Source organism: Sminthopsis crassicaudata, chromosome 6, assembly GCF_048593235.1.
Source record: "Sminthopsis crassicaudata isolate SCR6 chromosome 6, ASM4859323v1, whole genome shotgun sequence".
Taxonomy (NCBI): domain Eukaryota; kingdom Metazoa; phylum Chordata; class Mammalia; order Dasyuromorphia; family Dasyuridae; genus Sminthopsis; species Sminthopsis crassicaudata.
Genome location: NC_133622.1, coordinates 211,177,905 through 211,200,750, shown reverse-complemented (window position 1 = coordinate 211,200,750; position 22,846 = coordinate 211,177,905). Strand labels below are relative to the sequence as shown.

At 33.6% G+C, this 22,846-nt stretch overlaps 1 protein-coding gene across 1 annotated transcript in view; it reads right to left on the bottom strand.

Annotated features, from left to right (window-relative positions):
* Positions 1-22,846, bottom strand: part of PRMT3 (protein arginine methyltransferase 3) — a 141,207-nt gene that overhangs the window by 38,525 nt on the left and 79,836 nt on the right. The window contains exons 12-13 of the mRNA XM_074275636.1: positions 13,587-13,774; positions 11,073-11,159 (exon numbers count right to left, since the gene is read on the bottom strand). Of these exons, the coding sequence (XP_074131737.1) occupies positions 11,073-11,159; positions 13,587-13,774 (275 nt within the window). The remainder of the gene's footprint in view (positions 1-11,072; positions 11,160-13,586; positions 13,775-22,846) is intronic.

The following is a 22,846-nucleotide window of genomic DNA, read 5'->3' as shown; positions in this document are numbered from 1 at the left end:
TTGCACATATATTTCTTTTATGAAATTGCTTGTCTTCTAAAATCATAAATCATAGGGACAGTTAGGTGGAAGAGATTTCAGAAGTCATTTTTTAAAAATGGATGTTAAAAATTCTTTTATACATACTTTAAAAAATTATTTTTTAATTGTCTGAGCCCAGATTTGTTCTCAAGTTTTCCTGACTTCAGGCCTAGGATTCTACTTATGGCACATCTAGCTTTCTTACAGCAGTCACTACTATGATATTATTATTGTTATCATTATCTCCTCTTTAACATCATGAATGAATAAATGAATTTTGTAAATGTTTATTAAGCACCATCTCAAAGCTGGGAATACAGAGTTTGAAAAAGTGAATAGTCCCTGTCCTCAAGGAGTTTAGATTCTAATGATTCAGACCACACACACACACACACACACACACACACACACACACACACACACACACACTACATGTAAAATAGATGCAAGATAACTTTAAAAGGAAGGTACTAACAAGCCGAGTACCCATAGAAGGCTTCCTATAGAAGCTAGGTTGAATGTTGAAGAAAAGCAGGAATTCTGGGAGGTAGAGAGAAGGGAGTAGCAGATGCTTAGCAGGGCAGCAGATGGATCATCCCAGGCCAAGAACAGCTTGTAGGCCCACAAAGTGGATAAGAATGGAATAATGGATTAGAAGACTGTACAGACCGAAAGAAGCCTAAGTTTAAAGACTAAATAAGGACTTCATATTTGATATTGGAGTTACAGCAAGTCTACAGTTAACTGAGCAGGGAGAAGAACATGGTCAAGTGAAGAGAATAACATGCTCTTCAGGAAAATCCCTTTGCCAAGTTTGTGAAGATTTCAAGATGTGGGGAAAGCAATAACAAGATATGACAAACGATTGGTTATGTGAGAAAAAAGCGAGATTGTGCACCTGTGAGGTTGTAGAAAGTAAACAAATGTGAGGATGTCCTATACAGAAATCAGTAAGTCTGGAAGGGGCTGAATCTGGAAGGGAAATATACTGCCACATCTTACACAATAATCTCTCATTGTCTTTATCTTACATTCATTGTGGGCACTGCAAGAGGAAATGATTGAATATCCAAGGAATGGTATCTTCTGAAACACAATCATACCAACTGTTAGCTCTCTCATTTGATGGTCCTAAGAATAATCTGAGAACTTTCCCTTTGGCTTCAATCTTCTTATGTCTTCTGGTTTCAATTATCACAAAAATAGCAATATGTTTCAGCTCTCCATGGCACATCAATCTCTAGACAAAGATTTCACAGTACTTAGTGTTAAGTAAATATTTTAAATCTGGTTTTTAGCACCTTTTGCTCCCTTTCTGCTCAGCCACTTCCATACCTTCAGGTTAGCACGAGAAAGGTCATGGTCTTTTTTGATTTTTCTTTGTGTGAGTTTATCATACATTGGCAAATCTACTGTCTACAAGTCTACAAAGTCATGGATTCTCTCTGCACTTAGAAGGGTTGGCCCTTAAAGGACAATTACAAACCATGATTATGATGTGCTCAGAGGCCCTTTAGAAACGAGGTTTACCTCCATGCCATGATGAGATAGGAAGAATAAGACTTACTGGAAGGTAGATTCCTAGATAACTTTCAAAAGTAAATTCTAATGCCCAGTCCTCCAGAAAATCCATTACTCTTTCAGAGCAAGTTTCTTGACCTTTTTCCACAGAATCTTCAGAACTTTGCTATTGACCTCTTCAACTTTGCTATTTACCTCTGTCATGGCAGCTGTTCTGCATCAGGTAGACTACAAGATTTTCCAGGAGGTACCATGAAGCTAAATGACTATCCTAGAGTCAGAGTCAATAAAAGGGAGCAGCTAGGGGGCGCCATAGTGCACAGAGTGCTGGCCAGCAGTCAGTAAGACTCATTTTCCTGAGTTAAAATATGGCCTTAGACACTTCCTAGCTGTGTAACTGTGGGCAAGTCACTACACCCTATTTGCCTCAATTTCCTCATCTGTAAAATGAGCTAGAGAAGGAAGTGGCAAACACTCCAGGATTCCTGTCAAGAAAATCCCAAATGGGGTCATAGTCAGATATGATTGAACAACAAGACAATCCTTCGGATTCTTCTGATTCCACAGCCACCCAACCATCCAGTGATGTCATGATAACTCTTAATGTAAGTAGAAGCTCCAAATTCAAAAGCCAGTCAGCAAAGTCTGAATAAATGAGGGATCAATAATTCTAGAATGGATTAAGTTAAGTTAGACAAGTTTAGGGGCAGAGATGCTAAACATTTGGCTGATATCAGGGGCCTTTGATAATAAAACAGTACAAGATGGATCAGATTTGATCCAAAATGTTATATTGTTCTTACTAGACAGAAGGAACTCTTAATTTGCCACTAGTAACTGCTACTTCCTCTCCTCTCTACTGAATTCTGCCCTCCCCCCTCCCCATAGAGGGGAAGAGGCAGGAAGAGGGCAAGGGGAAGAGTGAGAGAGAGACAGAGAGGAGAGAGGGGGAGAAGGGGAGAGGGAAGAGAGAGGGAGAAAGAAAAAGAGAGAGAGAGAGAATTAATTTTCCTTCATATGTCAAGATAATGGCACTAATTATTTGTTATGCATTGTATAATTAGAAATGCTGGTGGAAAAAGACAGAAAATCCTACTAAAGAAGTCCATTAAAACATTTAAATTAAATTAAAAAAATACTTACCAGATGCCCTACTAAAATCTATGATGCAAGTTTAGGACAAATTTTACTTTTTTTTCTAAGTAGCACAGATGTGCTTTCCTAACTAGTTTCTTTAGTTTATTAGCTTTGAAAGGTCAAAATTAGGTCAACTTGCACCAAAATTACTTAGAACTGATTTAATACTCAGCAACGAGTTTGGAGAAGGCAATTTTATACTGTCAGAAGAATCTCAAAAGCTTTAAAGAAGGTTTAAATACTATAATTGCAAAGAAATGCACTAATCTTGCCATTTTCTTAAACCAATGGAAAAATTAAAGCTTGATTAAAAAACAAAATGAAAACCAAGACCAAGAATGAACAGATCACTAAAATTTCAAATGGGAATAGTTAAGTTTTATCTTAAAGAAAAATATAACGTAATCTTCATAATTACCTCAATAGAAAAGAACAAGAAAAACATTTAAAAAGTTAACTCTTTAACCAATACAGCTTAAAAAATATAAGTAAAATGCTTAGAGGTTTGTTCTGATTCCATCAAGAACAATAAACATCAATATATTAACTTTTGGTTTTCAATCCATTGACTGATTTTCATTATAACCTCTCTGATTTCCACTGGTACTAAGGTTTATTGGTTTGGACATTTTCTCTGTGTACTGTGTATGTTTCATTGTTAACATTTTTAGAAAAAGAAAAGTTGATTTGTTCATTAAAGTATTTATTATGAACTATATATATGCATAGTACTGTGGTCATATGAAAATTTCAAGATTTAGGTCAAAATTTTTATCCACAACTCTATAATCAGACCTCCTCCTCTACTATTCCATTGAAACTTCTTTCTCTTTACATGAACTCATGCTAAGTAAAATGAGTAGAACCAGGAGATTACTGTACACAGCAAACACAACATTATATGATGATCAATTCTGATGGACATGGCTCTTTTCAACAATGAGATGATTCAGGCCAATTCCAATGGTCTTATGATGGAGAAAGGCTACTGTACCCAGAGAGAGGATTGTGGAAAAGTGAATGTGGATCACAATACAGTATTTTCACTTTTTTTTTTGTTGTTTGCTTACATTTTGTTTTTTCTCATTTTTTTTCCTTTTTGATCTTATTTTTCTTATGCAGCATGATAACTGTGGAAATATGTATAGAAAAATTGCATGTGTTTAACATACACTGGATTACTTGCTCTCTGGGAGACAGCATAGGGAGTGGGAAGAAAAACAATTGGAACACAAGATTATCTGCAAGGGTCACTATTGAAAATTATGCATATTTCATGAAAATAAAAAGCTTTACTAAATATATATATATAAAATATTTCTGATACCTTAACCTTTTTTGCATTCCATGAAATGGAAATGGAATCTCTACCTACTGAATCATAGCCAAGCTTCTCAGCCTAATATTCTGGGCTCTTCTACAATCTGTTTCTATTCTACTTCTTAAGCTCTATTTTCTACTCCATCTCTTCACATGTTTTGTAATCAAGGAAAATAGTTTGTTTATTATTTCATAAACACATTTCAACATGCCTTTGCTTAAACCATGGCCTACTGTGAGAATGTTTTTACTTTTTTGTCATTTGAAATCCTTTTCACTTTCTGAGGCTTAGCTCCCCCTTAAAACTTCTTTATTTACTTTCAGCCAAAAGGAATCTTTTCCATCTCCAAATTTTCATAGTATTTTTTTCTGTATCTCACTCATATATTTATCTCTCACTCATATATTTATCATACATATTTTTCATCACATGTATCTTTGTATGACTTATTCCTTTCCTACCCTAATTAGATTACAATGTTCTGGAAGGCTGGGTTTGTGTTTTATTCATCTTTTGATACCTCCTAAAATTCTATCCCATAGTATTATTTCTAAAATGCTCATTATGAAGTTTCTTGAGTTTTTTTTCACTTTATTTGTATTCATTAAATTAATATTTAAATGAATGAACCCTTTAATTCCAGTGGTTTTTAACTCACCTCACTAACTTAATCATTAACTTCAAATTCTCCCTTGGGAAATGTGCATATTCTGGCTCCTTTTAGAATCTTTTCTGTTCACCTTTGAAGCTGCCACTAAGACATTAAATACTGTTATTCTCATCTCTGTCCATATATAGCCATTAATTGGTCAATAGTTCCCTACATGGAGACAGAGATTTCTCTTAAAAGGGATAATTCTCAAATGCCAAGATAACTACTTTCTTTTAGGTTTTACATAGGCTGGGCACCTAAAACAATATCATTGCTGTACAAGAGGTTTGTATAAAAAGAACAAAGTGTATTTTAATTTGAAGTCCAAGAATTATCTTATTTTAGTAATATTTAGCTTAAAATGCTTAGAAAAACATTTCTGATCACCTGGTGTTTTGAAGTGAGTAGAGATCTGGGTTCAATCCCTGCACTACAATACAAGCATCATGATAACAGAATATGGATTATATATACCAACACAGCATTTAAAAAAAAAATTAAGCTAAGTGACTCATTTATTTAACAAGCACTTTTATGAGTACTGTATATGTACATTTCATTGTAGTAGGAATGGATGGGGGAAAGAGGTTTTAGGGGAGTTGGTTTGTTAGGGGAAGAAAAGTATCTGGCCAATCAGTGAATTTATAAAAGTAGCTAGAAAGTCAATATATGTGCTAAATATCATTCTGCCCATTATCCTGTAGGGACTACAATCTATTCCCTTTCTCATTTTGATCCCCTAGTGCATGAATCAGTTCAACTATACACTATCTTCCTCAATCTTCCACTGTCTTTGATGGATTAAATACCATAGAACTATGCTAATTGGGTCCACTAAAAATTGTTATGTAATCTCAGCTGGACTCTGGCTGCTTTAAGCCTCCCACATAGACTCATTAGCCTTCTCTACCACCCAGCTTTTCTGAACCTTTCTCTCTCTCCTCAAATACCCCCAAACTGCCTTGTCCCCCCCACTCTTGCTTAAGAACCTTTCTCATGTTTAATAAAAAGAAAACCATGAGACAGTTCGAGGTGCATTCTCCTCTTCTCCCCATCTCATCTCCCATCCCTAACCTGCCTTTCCTTCAGTATCTTCTCCTTTGCTCTTTTGTACATAAAGAAGTGGCTTTTTTACTTACCAAAATAAATCTTCTCTCCTGAAGATGTGATTCCATCCCATCTCATCCTCTTCAGAATAATGCCCACTTGATTATCCCCATTTTCCCCCTAATCTTTGTCTAATGCCAGTGGTTCCTCACTGCCTATAAAAACCCTAATATCAGACCCATTCTTAAAAAAATCCTCCTTTGAGACCCCTATATAAGACTGTATACCAAGATAAGGTCGAAATGGGTTCATGACCTAGATATAAAGAATGATACTATAAACAAATTAGAAGAACATGGAATAGTTTACCTCTCGGATTTGTGGAGGAGGAAGGAATTTGTAACTAAAGAAGAACTAGAGATCATTATTGATCATAAAATAGATAATTTTGACTATATTAAGTTAAAAAGTTTTTGTACAAACAAAACTAATGCAGACAAGATTAGAAGGGAAGCAATAAACTGGAAAAGCATTTTTACATCCAAAGAATCTGATAAAGCCTTCATTTCTAAAATATACAGAGAATTGACTCAAATTTTATAATAGTTCAAAGCCATTCTTCAATTGATAGTCAAAGGATATGATCAGACAATTTTCAGATGAAGAAATTGAAATTATTTGTAGCCATATGAAAAGGTGCTCCAAATCACTATTGATCAGAGAAATGCAAATTAAGACAACTCTGAGATACCAGTACACACCTGTCAGATTGGCTAAAATGACAGGAAAGCATAATGATGAATGTTGGAGGGGATGTGGGAAAACTGGGACATTGATACATTGTTGGTGGAACTGTGAATGGATCCAACCATTCTAGAGAACAATCTGGAACTATGCTCAAAAACTTATCTTTGATTCAGCAGTATTTCTATTGGGCTTATATCCCAAAGAAATCTTAAAGCAGGGAAACAAACCCACATGTGCAAAAATGCTTGTGGCAGCCCTCTTTGTGGTGGCAAGAAAGGGGAAACTGAGAGAGTCCAATTTTCATCAATTGGAGAACAGGGGAATAAATTACTATTCTGTAAGAAATGACCAGCAAGATGATTTCAGAAAGTCCTGGAGAGACTTAAATGAATTGATGCTGAGTGAAATGAGCAGGACCAGGAGATCATTATACACTTCAACAATACTATATGATGATCAATTCTGATGGATGTGGCCTCTCCAACAATGAGATGAACCAAATCAGTTCCAATTGTTCAGTGATGGAAGAGAGCCGTCTACACCCAGAGAGAGGACTATGGGAAATGAATGTGGATCACAACATAGCATTCTCACTCTCTCTGCTGTTATTTGCTTGTATTTTGTTTTCTTTCTCAGTTTTTCTTTTTCTTCCTTCTTGATCTGATTTTTCTTGTGCAACAAGATAACTATAAATATACATACGTATAATGGATCTAACACATATTTCAACATATTTAACATGTATTGGACTACCTCCAGCTAAGGGAGGGGTGAGGGTAAAGAGGGGGAAATCTGGAACAAAAGGTTATGCAAGGGTCAATGTTGGAAAAATCACTCATGCATATATTTTGAAAATAAAAACAACAACAACAAAATAAATAAGAATACAATAAAACATTAAAAAAAACTCTTTGTACATTTCTGAAAACTCATCCTCTTTCTCTTCTTTTTTTTGGCGTGGGACTAAAGTCCTAAAGAAAGATATCTCCTATAAAGCATTACCTCAAGTCTCCCCCAAGTCCACTCAACTTTCTACTCATCTGTCAAACTGATTTTCCTAAAGATTTGTCACTGCCTCCCCACCCCAAAAATCCCTGTGGTTCTCTTATCCTTCCCAAGATTACACAGAAAATCCTCTAGCTAGATTTTTAAAACTTTTCATAACCCAGCCCCTTCCTCTTTCTAGTGTTCTTATACTTTACTCCCTTCCACTTATTCTATGCCATAGACCTTCTTCTTGTTGCTCCCCTAAGAAATTCTAGTTTTGCCCCCTGCCTGGAATACTTTTCATGCCTATCACTGCCTCCTGCTTCCTCCAAGTCTCAGCTAAAATTCCACTTTCTGCAAGAAGCTTTTCCTGATCCCTTTTAACTCTAGTGCCTTTTTTTTGGTAAGAGCATCTCCAATTTACCCAGACAAAGCTTGTTTGTATATAGTTTTGTCCCTTATTTAAAATGTGATCTCCTTAAAGGTAGGGATAATTTTTGTCTTTCTTTGTAGCTCTAGAGTTTAACACAGTAAGCACTTTAAAAAAATGCTTATTGATAGAGCAGACACAGAATTATACAATTGTATAAGTAGTATTAACATTTAAGAACTCACAAACAATTATTTTACACTTGTATAGATTTAAAGTATTTGCTTTTGAATATATCAAAAATTCTCAATAAGAGATTTGGTTGTTCATTATTTGGAGATTAGGTATAAGAAAAATGAACTGTCAAATACTAATAAAAATTTTACATTCCATCATAAAAGGAAAAGTAATTTTTTCAAACTGTTAATACGTCTATATGGTAAACTAAATTCATTCATTTATTTACTGTCATTCATAAGAAACTTTGTTAGGGCAGCATCCTCTAATCAAAACAATAATATATAGTAAAGATGCTGTTTTATCTTCCCCTGCAAATAAACTGCAAATTAATTTCTTTAATACAAAACATTAAACAAAACTGTATTATCTTACTTTTTCTTTAATTCTAGGCAAAAAGATTTTTTCTCCCACTAAAAGATTCTTAATCTTGAGAAAGCTAACTAAACTTATATCAGTCTAACACATACACACTACCAGAATTAAAATACAAAATGCTCTTAGCATTTTGGGGCTTAAAAAAAACCTAATTTACTCTTTAATTTTTTTAATTAGGCCACAAATTTAGAATCTCATTTGGCAAGAAATAGCTATGCATACATTAAAAAGGGGCTTAAATGCTCAGAGAATTTGGGCATTTTATACCTTGTAGCTATTCACAAAATTTTCTAGCACAACGAAAGACAATAAAATGCAAATTTAAATTTCCTTTTGAGGTATACAGAGAAATTATAGCCTTATATACATTGTGAATTATTTTTTATCATAAAGAATACCTTCTCCATTCTCAGATGCTAGGTTCTAGAGATGATTACAAGAAGAAATCTGAGAGTATTTATTTCTAACATGCTTTGGGCACAGGCCTAAAATAATCTCAAAACTCTCCCTTTTTCAATGCTCTTCCAAATTTTCTGATTACATTAAATAGAAAGCCTCAATTAGGTATTCATTTGTCTTTAACATCTCTTTAATGCCTTGTAGCTTCAGATTCTTTCCAACAAAATACAGCTGCTAATCTCTCTTTTAATAAGAAAGGTACAGCAGATACAGTTTGAAAAACTATGTGGATATGTGTGTCAGGCCTGCAGTGATAAGCATGAGGAAACAAGATAGGTTGCTGAAACAATAATGTGTGGTCAAAGCTTTCATAGAACATTCAAAAATTTGACTCTTTAAACCCATTTACTCTGTATACATTTCTGAAGATCCTTTTAATGATATAAAGGTTGTTGCACATCAATGAACAAACTGAAATTGTACAATTAAAAGACATCTTTTATCAATTTATCTTTTTTCTATGTACTTTTCCTATCTAGACTACTTAGAGCAACACTTAATATGACAATGGCCAAAAAAATTCCATATATATGAAATCAAATTTGGATCAAAACCTTAAGTTTTTGACATTGTAACATTATTCCTGCTTTCTCTTTGCAAGAAAAAAAACAATTCATACTTTTCCTGGTACTTTTTATTTTGTGCATGATCAAAATGTAGAAAATAAATTGCCTACTGAAAATTCATTCTCCTTCAACACCAGAACTTCCTCTTAAGTTCAGCTAATTGAAAGAAACGATACTATGACAAACTAAAACACATGAGTGATTTTATACAGGTCAAAATAAAAGACATTTTATTTCAGAATACATGAAGCTAACTATTATTATATATTAGAGAACAAGTTTAACAGTCTTAATTGCATATTAAAACATATACAAGCACAGATACAAAAATTCCAGCAAAATTAAAAAAGTAGTATGTAAAATTTGACTTAAAAAATGAAAATTTTTTTTGTATTTAAAATCTTCAATATGGAAACCTGTGAATTTGTTTATATATTGTGCTTTATTCAAAAAGCACAAATATTACAAATAAGTACTATTTGATATTAAGGACAAATCAGCACTCATTTTTATTAGTGTACTTTTCACAAATCTTCAATCAATATAGTGTTTTTTCAACCTCTGAAGCAGTCTAGGAGTTTTAGAAACTTCTGATATCTATCAAATAGTATAAATTCTTAGGTACTAAAGAGGGAAATTTGGTTTAGATTTCAAGGCTTTTCTTTTGATTAATCAAGCACATAAAAGTGATAGTGACATGAATGTTGGGATAGTTTTCAAAATTAAACTAGTTTTGACTAAAAGATGCCATGTGACCTATCAGTTAACTTGTTTACAAAATATATATGAGATAATAAGCAAAGAAATCTTCTCCACCTGAATAAAAGACTTAAATACCCTAAGCTAAATATACGTTAATGGCAAATCAGAACAAAATATTTAACAAGGATAGTAACTCAAATCATCAAAAATATCACTTTGAATCCACATTAACTTTATACTTTGTGCTTTATACAGTTATTTTAAATTTAGTAAAGGTACTTACTTATGTAATTCAAAACTCAAAAATACTCTATTATTACAAATATTAACCAGTAAGGATATCAAGCTAAACAAAGGTTAAACTCATATCACATTTACTTGGAAACAGGGCACATAGCAATATTCCAAGTCACTTAACAAAGGTGAAGACTGTTCTATTAAGAAATAAAACTACAAAAAGAAATTCTTTGGGATAAATCAAATCACTTAAAAGAATAAAATCATTCTTAAGACTAAGCTTTAGAAGACAGATAATAAGAAATCCTAATGTATATTCTTTGAAACCACCTAAATAAAGGATTGGAAACTGATAGTATTATGTGAAAATATAACATTTTGCCTTTCAGGATGAAAATAGATATCCCAAAGGAACAATAATAATGAAATGGGGAAAAAAGAGACTGGAACATACAAAGGGAAAACTACTACATAAACATGGTCATTTTTTACACTGCACTAACCTAACTTTTCTGAGGTTTACCAATCTGTTAGAACAGATCTGTTTCACAGCCTGGTAGAGGCAAATGTGGACTGTCGAAGGCAATTGTTTTGTTCATTTATCACAACCCTATAATTAATGTACTATTCCCTCCCCACAATCAACTACAATGCTAGTGAAAACAATGAGGGTAGAATTAGATGGCTTACCGTACACATGGACAGTTTTGTGATTTTCAGGGTGAAATTTGAAGAAAACTCGAGATCAGGGACACATGCAGTATGACAATCTATACGCTACCCAGAAAAAAAGAGAAAAAAAAAAAAATTTGTAAAAAAAAAAAAAAAAAATACTATCATGTGCTACATGAAAGGATTTCTTTCTTATATTATGAAAAAAAGGATTATTATAAATTATAAATGCCAATTGGAAATGTTTGCTGTTATAGTTTACTTTTAAATGGTCTAATAAGGAAAAGCAGTTTATTTTTAAAATTCATTTCTGAACTTGCATCTGAAGTAGTTTGTATTATGGGAACGTATAACAAAGCAAACTAAACACAGCATTATAAAACCTAATTATAGAAAAACTAGCAAACTACCTGGTTTTTCCCTTTCTGCCCCATTACATGACTCTTCCCACTACCATTTCAAAGCAGTCCAAGTGCTGTTTCGGGTGGTTGTCTTCTAAACATGTCTGTTCAATATTTTCTCATAAAAGAGAAGGGGTAGGGGGTTGATTCCAATTTAGAAAGAATTTCAAAGTAATTTGAGCCTTGATTAGGATTTGGCAAGGCAACTTTAAAAGATATACCTTCACCAAATTATACCATGCACCTACTGATATTAATCCTATAGCTTATATTTAAAAATAATTATATGTTGGCTAAGATTGGTTGCCATTAAACAATCTTTAGTTATACATTTTTTGATTGACTTAAGGTGGTATCACTATTAACTTCAGTTGAACTGACCCAAATTTATGTAAATACCATATATATCACAAATGTTTCTAGCTGACATTTCCTATCCTTCATATTTAAAAATCCCCACTAAAAGTTGATACCTCATTCCATTATGGAAGTGATGCTGAGTTATCAAAGACTAGGGACAATAGAGCTTTTAAGTTTTAAAAGTTCCTACAATTGAAAAAGTTTTTTTCTTGGTATGGGTTCAGGGATGGCAAGACAGCATACCGGACAGGAGAAAACTGGCTTATCCATATGTAGAGAGTCTCACTGCTAGTCTGATCAAAGATAATGGACTTTTCTGTCCAGAAAATTCTTAAAAGATAAGTTTCTAAGTTTGAGAAAAACTACAATTGTTGCTAAGGAGGGAAGAGTCCATACCAACAGAAACACAGAATACTTAATTCCTTTGAGTATTTAAAGAATTATAGATATTTAAAAGGCTTTTGAGGTTTTGACTCCAATTTAACATCAGTATATTAAATATAATCTGGAAATATGATATACATATGCTTAAAATTAAAAAAAGCTTTTGGAAAAAAGGAAATTTGTTAATAGTTTAGAAGTACAGCCAAATAAAACAATTTAAGGAATTACTAAAGAAATAAGTGAATGAATGTAACATTAAGTATCAGAAAGTTTGTCTTCTAACCAATTGTCTTCAATTCTTTTGGTCTTAAAATTCTCTTCTACTATTTATTACTTGCAATTCTTGGCAGTAAGCAAAGGGATCATCAGAAAGAGAAATTAAGTTTCCTCTTTCCCTTTCCAGCCTCAGGGTTGAATTGACTACTATGATGATCCTCTCCAGAGAGAAAGATAAATCCTTAAATACATAAGAATGCATCTACAAAGTAGTGTCTAAACTATTCCATGATTACCAGATTACCTACATTTTTGTTTTGTGAGTTTTTATTAAAAAGCTTAATTTCTGTTATAAAATGCTGAGTAAACAACATTTATCATCACCTTTGTTCACAACAATATATTAAGTGCTTTAGGATTGGGAGGTGGTCAGAAGAAACACAGTAAATAATTTTAGTTCTAATTTCCTCAAATTGTCACTGGATTAACCTATAGGAAGAAGAAACATTTAAGGTGTGGTCAAGTAAAGTGAGGTGAATTTTCAATCTGAAGTTATGTTGTACATACAGTTACAGAATATATGTTTGACTCATTAATAGCAGCATAACAAAGGAAACAATTATAAAGTGCAGACATAACTGCAAAATGAAAACAGTTATACAGCTTAAATTTTGTGAATAAATTCCTTGCTAACAGCTGAACAAAGAAAAGTTCAATAAGGCACACTCTAAGAATAGCAGTGAGTAAGGGAAACCTAGGATTATTCAGGAGTTATGATATGGTAGAACACTACACAGCTAAATTACCATTTAGACCAGAAGGTGGAAGTAGAAAAATTATAGAAGAAACAGAAGGAAACTTTTTGCCTTATCTGATTCTAGATAAGAGAGACAGAAAGTAGAGAATGATAAACAAAGCAATAAATGCAGAGTCTGACCAGAAGGACTATGAAATTGATTGTGAATACTTTGAATTTTATTGACTTTTAAGTGTCAAAAAGGCATGACACAGTTTGAGTAATATTTTGAGTAGATAATGGGTTTGGTAGTTTGGTAACCCATGAAAAGTGGATTAAATACAAATATTGAATCATTTAGCAGATGAAAACAAACAAAAAAATTGGAGTTATTATTGTAAATTTAAAAAATAGCATATACATTTAGCACAGTACCTTAATGCCACAGGGTTCTGAAATAATCGTCTTTGGGTCCAAAACTTCGACAACAGGTTCTGGAATAACTGCTTTCTTCATGCATGACATGTTGAACCCATACACATCATCCCAGAAAGCAATCCTATCTGCATGTTTGTTTGGATCTCCTACTGCCACGAGGCTGATCGTGCAAATATCAGGGTAGACTGTAAGAAAAGAATATATTCCATCTTAGTAATTTAGCATCACTTCCATTTTAAAAGGGACAGTGTTGTTTTTCTAAAATTAAACTAATATGTAATGCGAATCAGTAAGGTCTAAACTTCATGAATCTTAAAAATGATCAGAAATGTCACAGACAGAAGGACTAGAGATGATACAATTCAATGCCCTCATTTTTCAAATTAGGAAACAAGTTCAGGGGAGTGAAATAACTTGCTTAAGGTTACAAAGGAGTTAAAATGGTCTTCAAATTCTGTCATGGTTTTTGCAAGGTTCAGGAAAAAAGCTTCAGCTAAGGTCCATGTTAGTCCCTTTGGAACACAGCCACTCATAATGTCAATGGTTATCCTAGTACCTCTGAATTCGGAGGATATAATATCAGTAATAACAGGATTAGATTACTAGAATTGTTAAAGTCAGATGGAAGTTTTGTAAGTGCCATTTATTAAATATTCAAGTTTACTTATATATTCCTTAAACACCAAGAAACAATTTAGGAAAAATGTATTAATTTTTAAAAGGAATGAAAATGAGTAATGTTATTATTAACAATGCACTTGCCTTCAACTATTTGCTGCTAAAGGTCTAATTACCAAATACTCCATTCCAATGTTCAAAATATTGGAAGATAAAGTTTTTAGGGAAATCTTTTGGTAATTTTTTTAATGCACAAGGAAGTCTAAATTAAGTTTCTTCTTTTTTCCCAACTAGATAAATAAATTTGACTTTTCTAAAGGATCTGAAAAAGAGGCTGGTTAAAACATCACAAAGTAAAGGAAAAATTGAAATACAAATAATTGTGTATAGATTAAGAGGTCAAGAACAAAGAAAGATAATCATGGGCATTAAAAGCAAAATTCTCTTGGTGGGCGAGATGTCAGATTTTTGAAGCACATAAGGCACATTACACTCCACCAAAATTATCAGCAACTCAAAGATAATATAAGGTCTTGATTGCCTCAAGCCCTAATTTGAAGTCAAGTCTTTCTAACTTCAAGGCCTCCCTCTATTCATTGTATGTTTCATAAAACTTTGGAAAAGTAATTTATACTAAGGAATCAATTAACCAGGACACTATGAAAGTAAAGATATTTTCCTGCAAAAGAAAAATATACAGGCTTCCTATTTCTTTACAGAGTCTAAGAAAATAGAAGTGAGATAGCTCTTCATTAAGAGACCAATAAGAAGAGTTAAATGGTCAGCAGAGCAATATTATCCATTGGGCTGGCCACATTGTTTGAATGCCAAATATGCGCTTGCCAAAAAGACTATTTTACAGAGAACTCTCACAGGCCAAGTCAGAAAAAGTGATGAGAACACTCTCAAGGTCTTTAAGAAATTTAGAATTGATTGCATGACATGGTAGACACTGACACAAGACTATCCAGCACAGCATGCCCTCATTGGAGGTGATATGTTCCATGAGCAAAAGCAGAACTGAACTAGCTCAGAAGAAACATAAGACACTCCAAAGGTTCCCAACTATTTGTGCCCGACCTGTGGCAAAGTATTCGAGGCTCATATTGGTCTAATCAGCCACAGTGGTACACAGAGTAACTTGATTCTAACATAGTAATGTCATTTTGGTCCTTTTTGAGAAGGATGACAACAACAATTATCTGTCAATTACAAAGTATTTTTTTTTCTACACTTAACAAATACATGGAAAGAATGTCTGGTGTTAATTGACATTGATCATTATTTTCTGAACTTACTTCATTTGCTTCATCAGCAAAGTTTATCAACTGTATCAGCAACTTTAGTGCCCTGAATTTTGGCTTCTTCTTGTGAATCACAAGTACTCTATATCTATACATTCTTGTGGATTACTATGAAAATTATTATTTTCTCATTAAAAATGAAGTTAAATTTTTGTTTTTAATAGTTAATTCTATAGAGGTAATTTAACATATAAATATGAAATCATGTAAACAAATAAAACATAAAGTGACTTTAACCTTTTCTAAGATTTTACATTTTTCTGCCTTGAAATGAAAGTTTAAAAATATTTAAATTAAGTCCTAAGTACTGATCAGATTTTCTCTATTTCCAACTCTCCCACAGCTGGTAAAAAAAAAAAAAAAAAAAAAAAAAAATTAGGCCACTTGCCACTCCTTTTCCCTTCTGATTTTGACACATTTGTCATTTGATTTTGCTCTGATAGAAGCTATAATTGAATAATTATTCCTTCTCACAGGTGAAATTAACAAAGTGCTGATTGGACAAAGCACACTGTTAGCAGCCCGTTTACAAATTCATGGCTTTGACATCTGTGTCCTTCTCGACTCACTGCCCAGAATTCATTTGTCACCAGAACATTTCACATGGTGAACTGATTAAGATGGGAAATCCTTTATTCCTCAGAGATGGCTCACAAACTTTGGAATATTAGAGGAAAAGATTATAATATTTCAAGCTTGTAGAAACAATTTCAAGTGAATATCAGCACCACATGGTTATAGGTAAACAACTAGAGGGGGCAAGGAATAAGAAAAAGAAAGGAAGATATTTGTAGCTATTGAAATCAAGCTAAATTGTTTTTCATTAATTAGAGTCCTAAAAACATGGGAAAATGAAAGTTCATCACTGATGCCCATTAAAAAAGAAAATGGTGATGGAGATAATAATCAAATACATATACTCATATGTCTATATCCAGGCAGAGGTATCATAGATTTTGTTCCAAATCACTGAAATAAAGCAACTTTGTAAATATCACTTTAATGTCCTTTGGTCAAATGTCTGATATGCAAACTGGAAGATTAATGACATCCTGAGTTATTGTAACTTTGTTCCCTATAACTTTGTTTTGCTTAATGCCAAGTTTTCAAAGAACAAATTTATGAAAATCATGAGGGAGAGGGAATGATTCTGAACTATAATTAATATATTTTGACTTATTAATAATATCCCTCATCCACAAAACAAAATTCTAAAATTAACCGTCTTTATTTTTCTCTTTATTTCCTAAGTCAGGATGTAATTAAATCACTAAAATTTTTCAAATAGAAATGGATTAATTTAGAAATGATGACTACTTACTATTTTGAAGAAAGGACTTTTTCTGATTAGAGATGAAAATATCTATATAAAATATCCAATTGTTAACAGTAAAATTAAATCAGATTTTTCAAAACTTCTCCACTTTTTTTTTTGAAGCATTACAGCCATATCAATAGCAAATAAGACTTGGAAATGCAAAGTTCATCTTGCAAGGAGACATGGCATAATTTCAGAGATGGCCAGAGGCCTTTTTCTCCCTCAAAATGTCTCTAAAACTTATGCAATCATGCCCCAAGTTTAAAAAAAAAAAATCAAAACATTCTTTTATGTATATTAAGATTTAGAGTTAAACAGAAAATGAATGACAACATTTGATTTGAAAGCTTCCTCAGATTCCATTTGGCCTAACTCATATCTGATCAAAAATACTTTTCAACATTCCCAATAAGTGGTCACTCATATTTTATTTGAAGAATTCAAGAAAGGCACAGGCCTTTATCTCTGACTGTCCAGTTCATTATTGGATAACTGGTCATTAGGGAGTTTTACTTAACTTCAAATTTAACAACTTTGATCCCTGTTTCCTAATTCTGACATCCAGAGTCAAGGAACAAAGCTATGCTCTCATTTCACAAGACAATCCTTCATATTCTTGAATGTTGTTATGGGGGGGGGGGGGAACCATCAAGATTGCAGATTGCAACAATGGAGATGATTTGTTATTCTACAATGCATAGGGTAAAAAACGCATACATCTTGATCTAAACTTTCTGCTGACCTCTGATTTCACATCTCCAACTTCTTTTCAGCCATCTGAAATTGGATATCCAACAGACATCTTAAATGCAACAAGTCCAAATCAGAACTCATTATCTTTCCTTCTCCCTCTGCCCCCTACCTCTAGCCTATCTTTTTCCCTGTTACAGTAGAATGTTCGTAATTCCTCAAGCTTGCAATTTACGAGTCATCCTGAATTCTTCACTCTCTCTTACTTTACCCTCCACCCCATCCATATCCAAATTATCACCAATCCTGCCAACATCATCTTTGCAACATCTCTTTTCTCCTCTTGACAGTGTACACTCTTATCACCCTACACTTGGCTAACTACCATAATTGCCTATGTCCCCAGTCCAATCCTCCATTAAGTCCCTAAAGTGATTTTCTTAATGCACACTTCTGATCATATCACCCTCTATTCAGTAAACTCCAGTGGCTCCCTATTGCTTCTAGGATGAAATACAAAATGCTCTGTTTGGCATTCATTCCAAGTCCTACACAACCTAGTCCCCTCCTAACTATCCAATACTATTTTTACACTATACTCCTTGTCATGTACTCTTCAATCCAGTGATTCTGGCCTTCTGGCTGCTCCTGGACAATCTTATCTTACAGCTTTAGATATTTTCTCTCCCTCATGTCCAGAATGCTCTCATTCCTCTGTATTACTTACTTAACTCCCTGGCTTCTTTTTAAAAAGTACCAACTAAAATCCCATTTTTTTGGAAATCTTCCCCATTCCTTCTTAATTCTACTGCTTTCCCTCAGTTAATTATTTTCTATTTATCCAGCAGATAGCTTGTTTTGCATAGATTTGCTTGCATGTTGTCTTCTACATTAGATTTTAAGCTACTTGAGGGAAAGTATACATAGAGCCTGGCACATAACAGATGCTTAATAAATACCCTTATACCAATCCCCCAAACTTTTCATTCTCCTTCTTTCCTCAATACTCTCAGAGGTTATTGACAGACATGGACTTCTCAATTGGTCTTGCATAGGCCACTCTTTCCTCCTCTTTGGGACATTTTCCCTAACTGTCTCTTATGTCTGGAATATTTTCTCCTCTTCATTTCCCAGATTCCTTCTATTCTGAGTTAAAGTCTCGCTTTATGCAAAAAGCTTTTCCTGGACCTCCTTAATCTCCTTGAGATTACTATCTCCAACTGATCCTGAAAAAATACTGTATGCACATGGTTGTTTGCACATTGCATCCCCATTGGCACTTTTATTGACAGAATTAAACAAACAAACAAACAAACAAACAACAACAAAAACAAAAAAAACAAATAATTTTTGCAATCATTTCACATGTGCTTTAAAAAGACAAGAAATGGGGGTGGGAGAAACCCATGGCACATGTCTTAGGGTAAATGAATCTGTCAGTGTAATCCTGAGAGAAGATTGCCATGAATGGCAGAGAAGGAAAAAAAACAAAGTTCAAATAGTCACATGAAAGGTGAGGACAGAGAAGAAACCATCAACGTTGGCTGGGGACTCATAGAAGACAAAGTAATCCGACTTCATAATTTTGCCTATGGCTAGCTGTAGCATGAATAGGAAATGAAATTTCAGTACTGAGCTGCATTATAACATTATGTTGAACAATCAGTTCTCTATCCCCTAAACTTTTGTTTATAACGTTCTGACAGAAAGTACCCAAATAGAGTTATGCTTGGATGGATGTGAATGTTCCTCCTAATAATGCATCTAATCCTTCCTAAGCTGTGAGATTCTGGGGCATGTATTCTTTAGTTTGACCCCAGGGGGCCCACCTGATGTACTAGGTGTGGGTGGGCAAAAGGGTCCTCACTTTCTTCATAACACTAGAGAGCAGTCTGTCCATTACTTATATCTTGCTCTCACCAGATGACCAATTCATTTTTTTTAAAGCCCCATTTTCCTCTCATTGTATATGCAGGATTTTTTTTCAGCCCTTTTATATATACAGCTTTCCCATTACTATCACGTGCTAGCATGGTTTCTCATTTGGATGTCCCAGCATGCTCTGGATGTGGACCAAGGTTTGCAGATTTTATTACTGTGGAAAGGGAATTATTGCTACATTCTGAGCCTGTTTTCCATCTAGTTAAATAGAGAAGTTAGTTATCAGACTGGTCCCTTGGTTATGAATTCTTTGGCTATGGATATAAAACAATGAAAAATATAAGAAAAAAAACCCTCAGTGGTTTTGATGTTAACTTAGTGAATGTCATAGATTATATACAGAATATTTCCACACTCAACTGATTGTATAAAGCCCTAAAAGTCTCTAGGATCTCCTGGAAGAAATTAGTTATCACTCAAAAGATTTTGGATGTTTATCTACACAGGAGAGACCAAATGAATGAAGAATATTTCCCAGATTTCATCATTTATCTGAAATAGATACCCTACCAACCGCAGATGTACCTGGAACAGATGATAAAAATAGAAAATAAATTAGTCCTTAAAGTGAAAAAGACAGTCAATTCAAGAAGAATTTATTGACTGCTTATTATATGTTAGGCACTATGCTAATTCCTGGGAATATAAATATAGAGTCCTCATTTAAATAGGAGATAACTACACATAGAAGAAAGAAAGTTGAGCAACTGGGGGTGGTAGGAAGGGAGAAGAAAGAAAGTGTCCATGTTGGGGAATAGTAAAGAATGTACAAAGATACAGAGGTGGGGCACAGAAGAATTGAAAACTTGGCTAGCCTGGGCTTTAGCTTTAAAATCTACAAGGAACCTGACAATTAAAAGTATCCAGAGAGTAAGAGAATGAGTCTGTTGTGAGAAGCAAGGAGCAAAGCAAAATTCCAGGTAGAGGAGGTTTCTGTGACATTCTAGAAAAAGTTTAGAGAATCAGAAGGACAGCCTGGAGAGGAATGAAAAGCAAAGTGGCCTGGATTCTGTTTAGGAATTTACAAAGCTCTCTTACAGGTTCCACACTAATCTCTTACAAATATTGCTATGTGGCAGTAAGAAATGGAACAACATTGGTTCTGAAAAACCAAAAATGATAAGGACACAGAGAATAATATGAAGAGGTACAAGGCTGGAATGTGCAGCCTACAAAATATAACCAACAAGAAACGCTAAAGAAGAAGAGTAAAACACATAATAATAATAATTTAAAAAAAACACTTAAGATAGGAAGATCTATTAAGAATGAGAATATCAAATATAATATAAATGCAAATCCAGAGAACTTCCTTGTGTCCTAACTGTGCTAAGAGAAAAAGAAAGGCTTCTAGAATATTAGATAGATTCCCCTGGGAAGAGGAACATGGACAAGAAGAGAGGGAGAGACATAGGTAAGTTGCAACTGGCACTGTTGGAGCTAACTCCGGAGATCTCAAATTCATTTCAGTATTTAAGAGTTTTTCTTTGCATTTATCCTCTTTATATTTATTCTGCACATATTCACTTCTTTATTTGTTGTGCCCCCATTAGAATTAGTTCTTTCCATGGAGGGCTTATTTTATTCGTTGTATTTATATCTCCAGTGCCAAGCTCAGTACCTGGGTACATAGTATCTAATAAAAATTTGCTGATTGAAGAAGGAAAATGGAAAAATGGTAACCTGGTTAAAAATTCATCTTGAAAGATATCCAAATTATTTTTGAAGGAATTATGTTTTTAAAACCAGCAATATGTTCAGACAAATTTTAAAAATCAATTTCTAAAGAATTTTTAAATGAAGGATAAACTGCAATAATGACCAAAAAAAAAGTTTGGTCTGTTCATTAAATCTTTGCAAGTTACAAAATGGATGTTGACAGAACTTTAAAATCAACATATTCTCTAAGTAGGTGACCCACTTGAGCCACTCAGAATTTATGTTTTGTGTTTTCTAAACCTCTCCTGCTGTCTGATTTATGGACTGATACAGTTAGAAGCCTCAGAAATAGCCTCTCTAAGAAAGTGCCACAGTTAGTAATTTTTTTTTTTAACCATCTCCTTTAAAAATAAAGTTAAATGGGCAGCTAGGTGGCAGAGTGGATAGAGCAACAGTCCTGAAGTCAATAGGACCTGAGTTCAAATTTGACCTCAGACACTTAACACTTCCTAGCTGTGTAACCCTTACTTATAACTCCAATTGCCTCAGGGGAAAAAAAAAAGTTAAATGATTTCCCACAATAGCCATGAATAACAACATAAAAGGAATTTTTTTTCCTTCATCATTGAAGTTTCCCTCCCAAAAAAAATCACATCTATTTAGAGACAAGGTGGAGTAGCAGTTATAAAAATGGCCTCAGATCTGAGTTGAAACCACCTGATGATTCTTGGCTATGGGATTTTAGGCAAGTCACTTAATTTCATAATATTTTAAATAATTCTCTAAGACTGCAAAAATTACTGAAAAGGCCTTTTTTCCCAGCCTTTGTAGAGAAAAATTTTCTGGTGCTCCCTAAACCAATGAAATTATTTTGGGTTTAACAACACTGTCTCTTCAACTAAGATCAATAAGCCAGTCAATCTAATAGAAAATAAGATAGTTATATGAACTTTTCTTTCTTTTTAAAAAACTACTTCTATCTTTTGCTTTTGCATCACTTTCATGCAGTCATCTAGAGTAGTGAGTTTAATTTCCTCAGTTTAGGAAAGACATTGCTTCCAAAGCAATCTCAATAAACTTTTGATAAAAAACACTTTCTGCATTCAGAAAAAGTACGGAGATTGAAATGTAAATCAACATGTGCTATGTTCACTTCTTTTTTCTGTTTTTTTTTTTTCTCTTCCATGGTTTCTCTCTTGCTTTTATTTTTTTTCTCCCAACATGATTAATAAAAGCAATGTGTATTTAAAAAACTAATTTAAAATTTTGTTTTTTAAAGAAAGATATTACTAAACCAGGGAACATCTAAAGGAGGGAAACCAAGTAGGGAAGGGCCTCGCCATCTAGTCCTTATTATCTGGGGACTGGCTGAAGGAACTATGGAAGAATATTCAAGAAAATAAAGTTTAAAGAAGTAGTTGTATCTAATTATGTGAAGGTCTTCCATATATTTGGTCTTAGAGGTCAGAACTTAGGAACAAAGAATGGAAGTTTCAAAGCACCAATTCAACTTAATTTCAGGAAAACTTCATTATCATTAGAGATGTTCAAAAGAAGAACAAATGAGACACCTTGGGAGATGATGGGCTCCTTTCCTTTGGAGGTTTTCAGGCAGAAGTAGAATGATATAGTGGGGATACCTTCACATATAAGTTTGTTCAGACAACTGCCAGATTTAAATTTCTATGACTGTTTTTCAAACATATCCACTTCTTCAATCCTCTCCA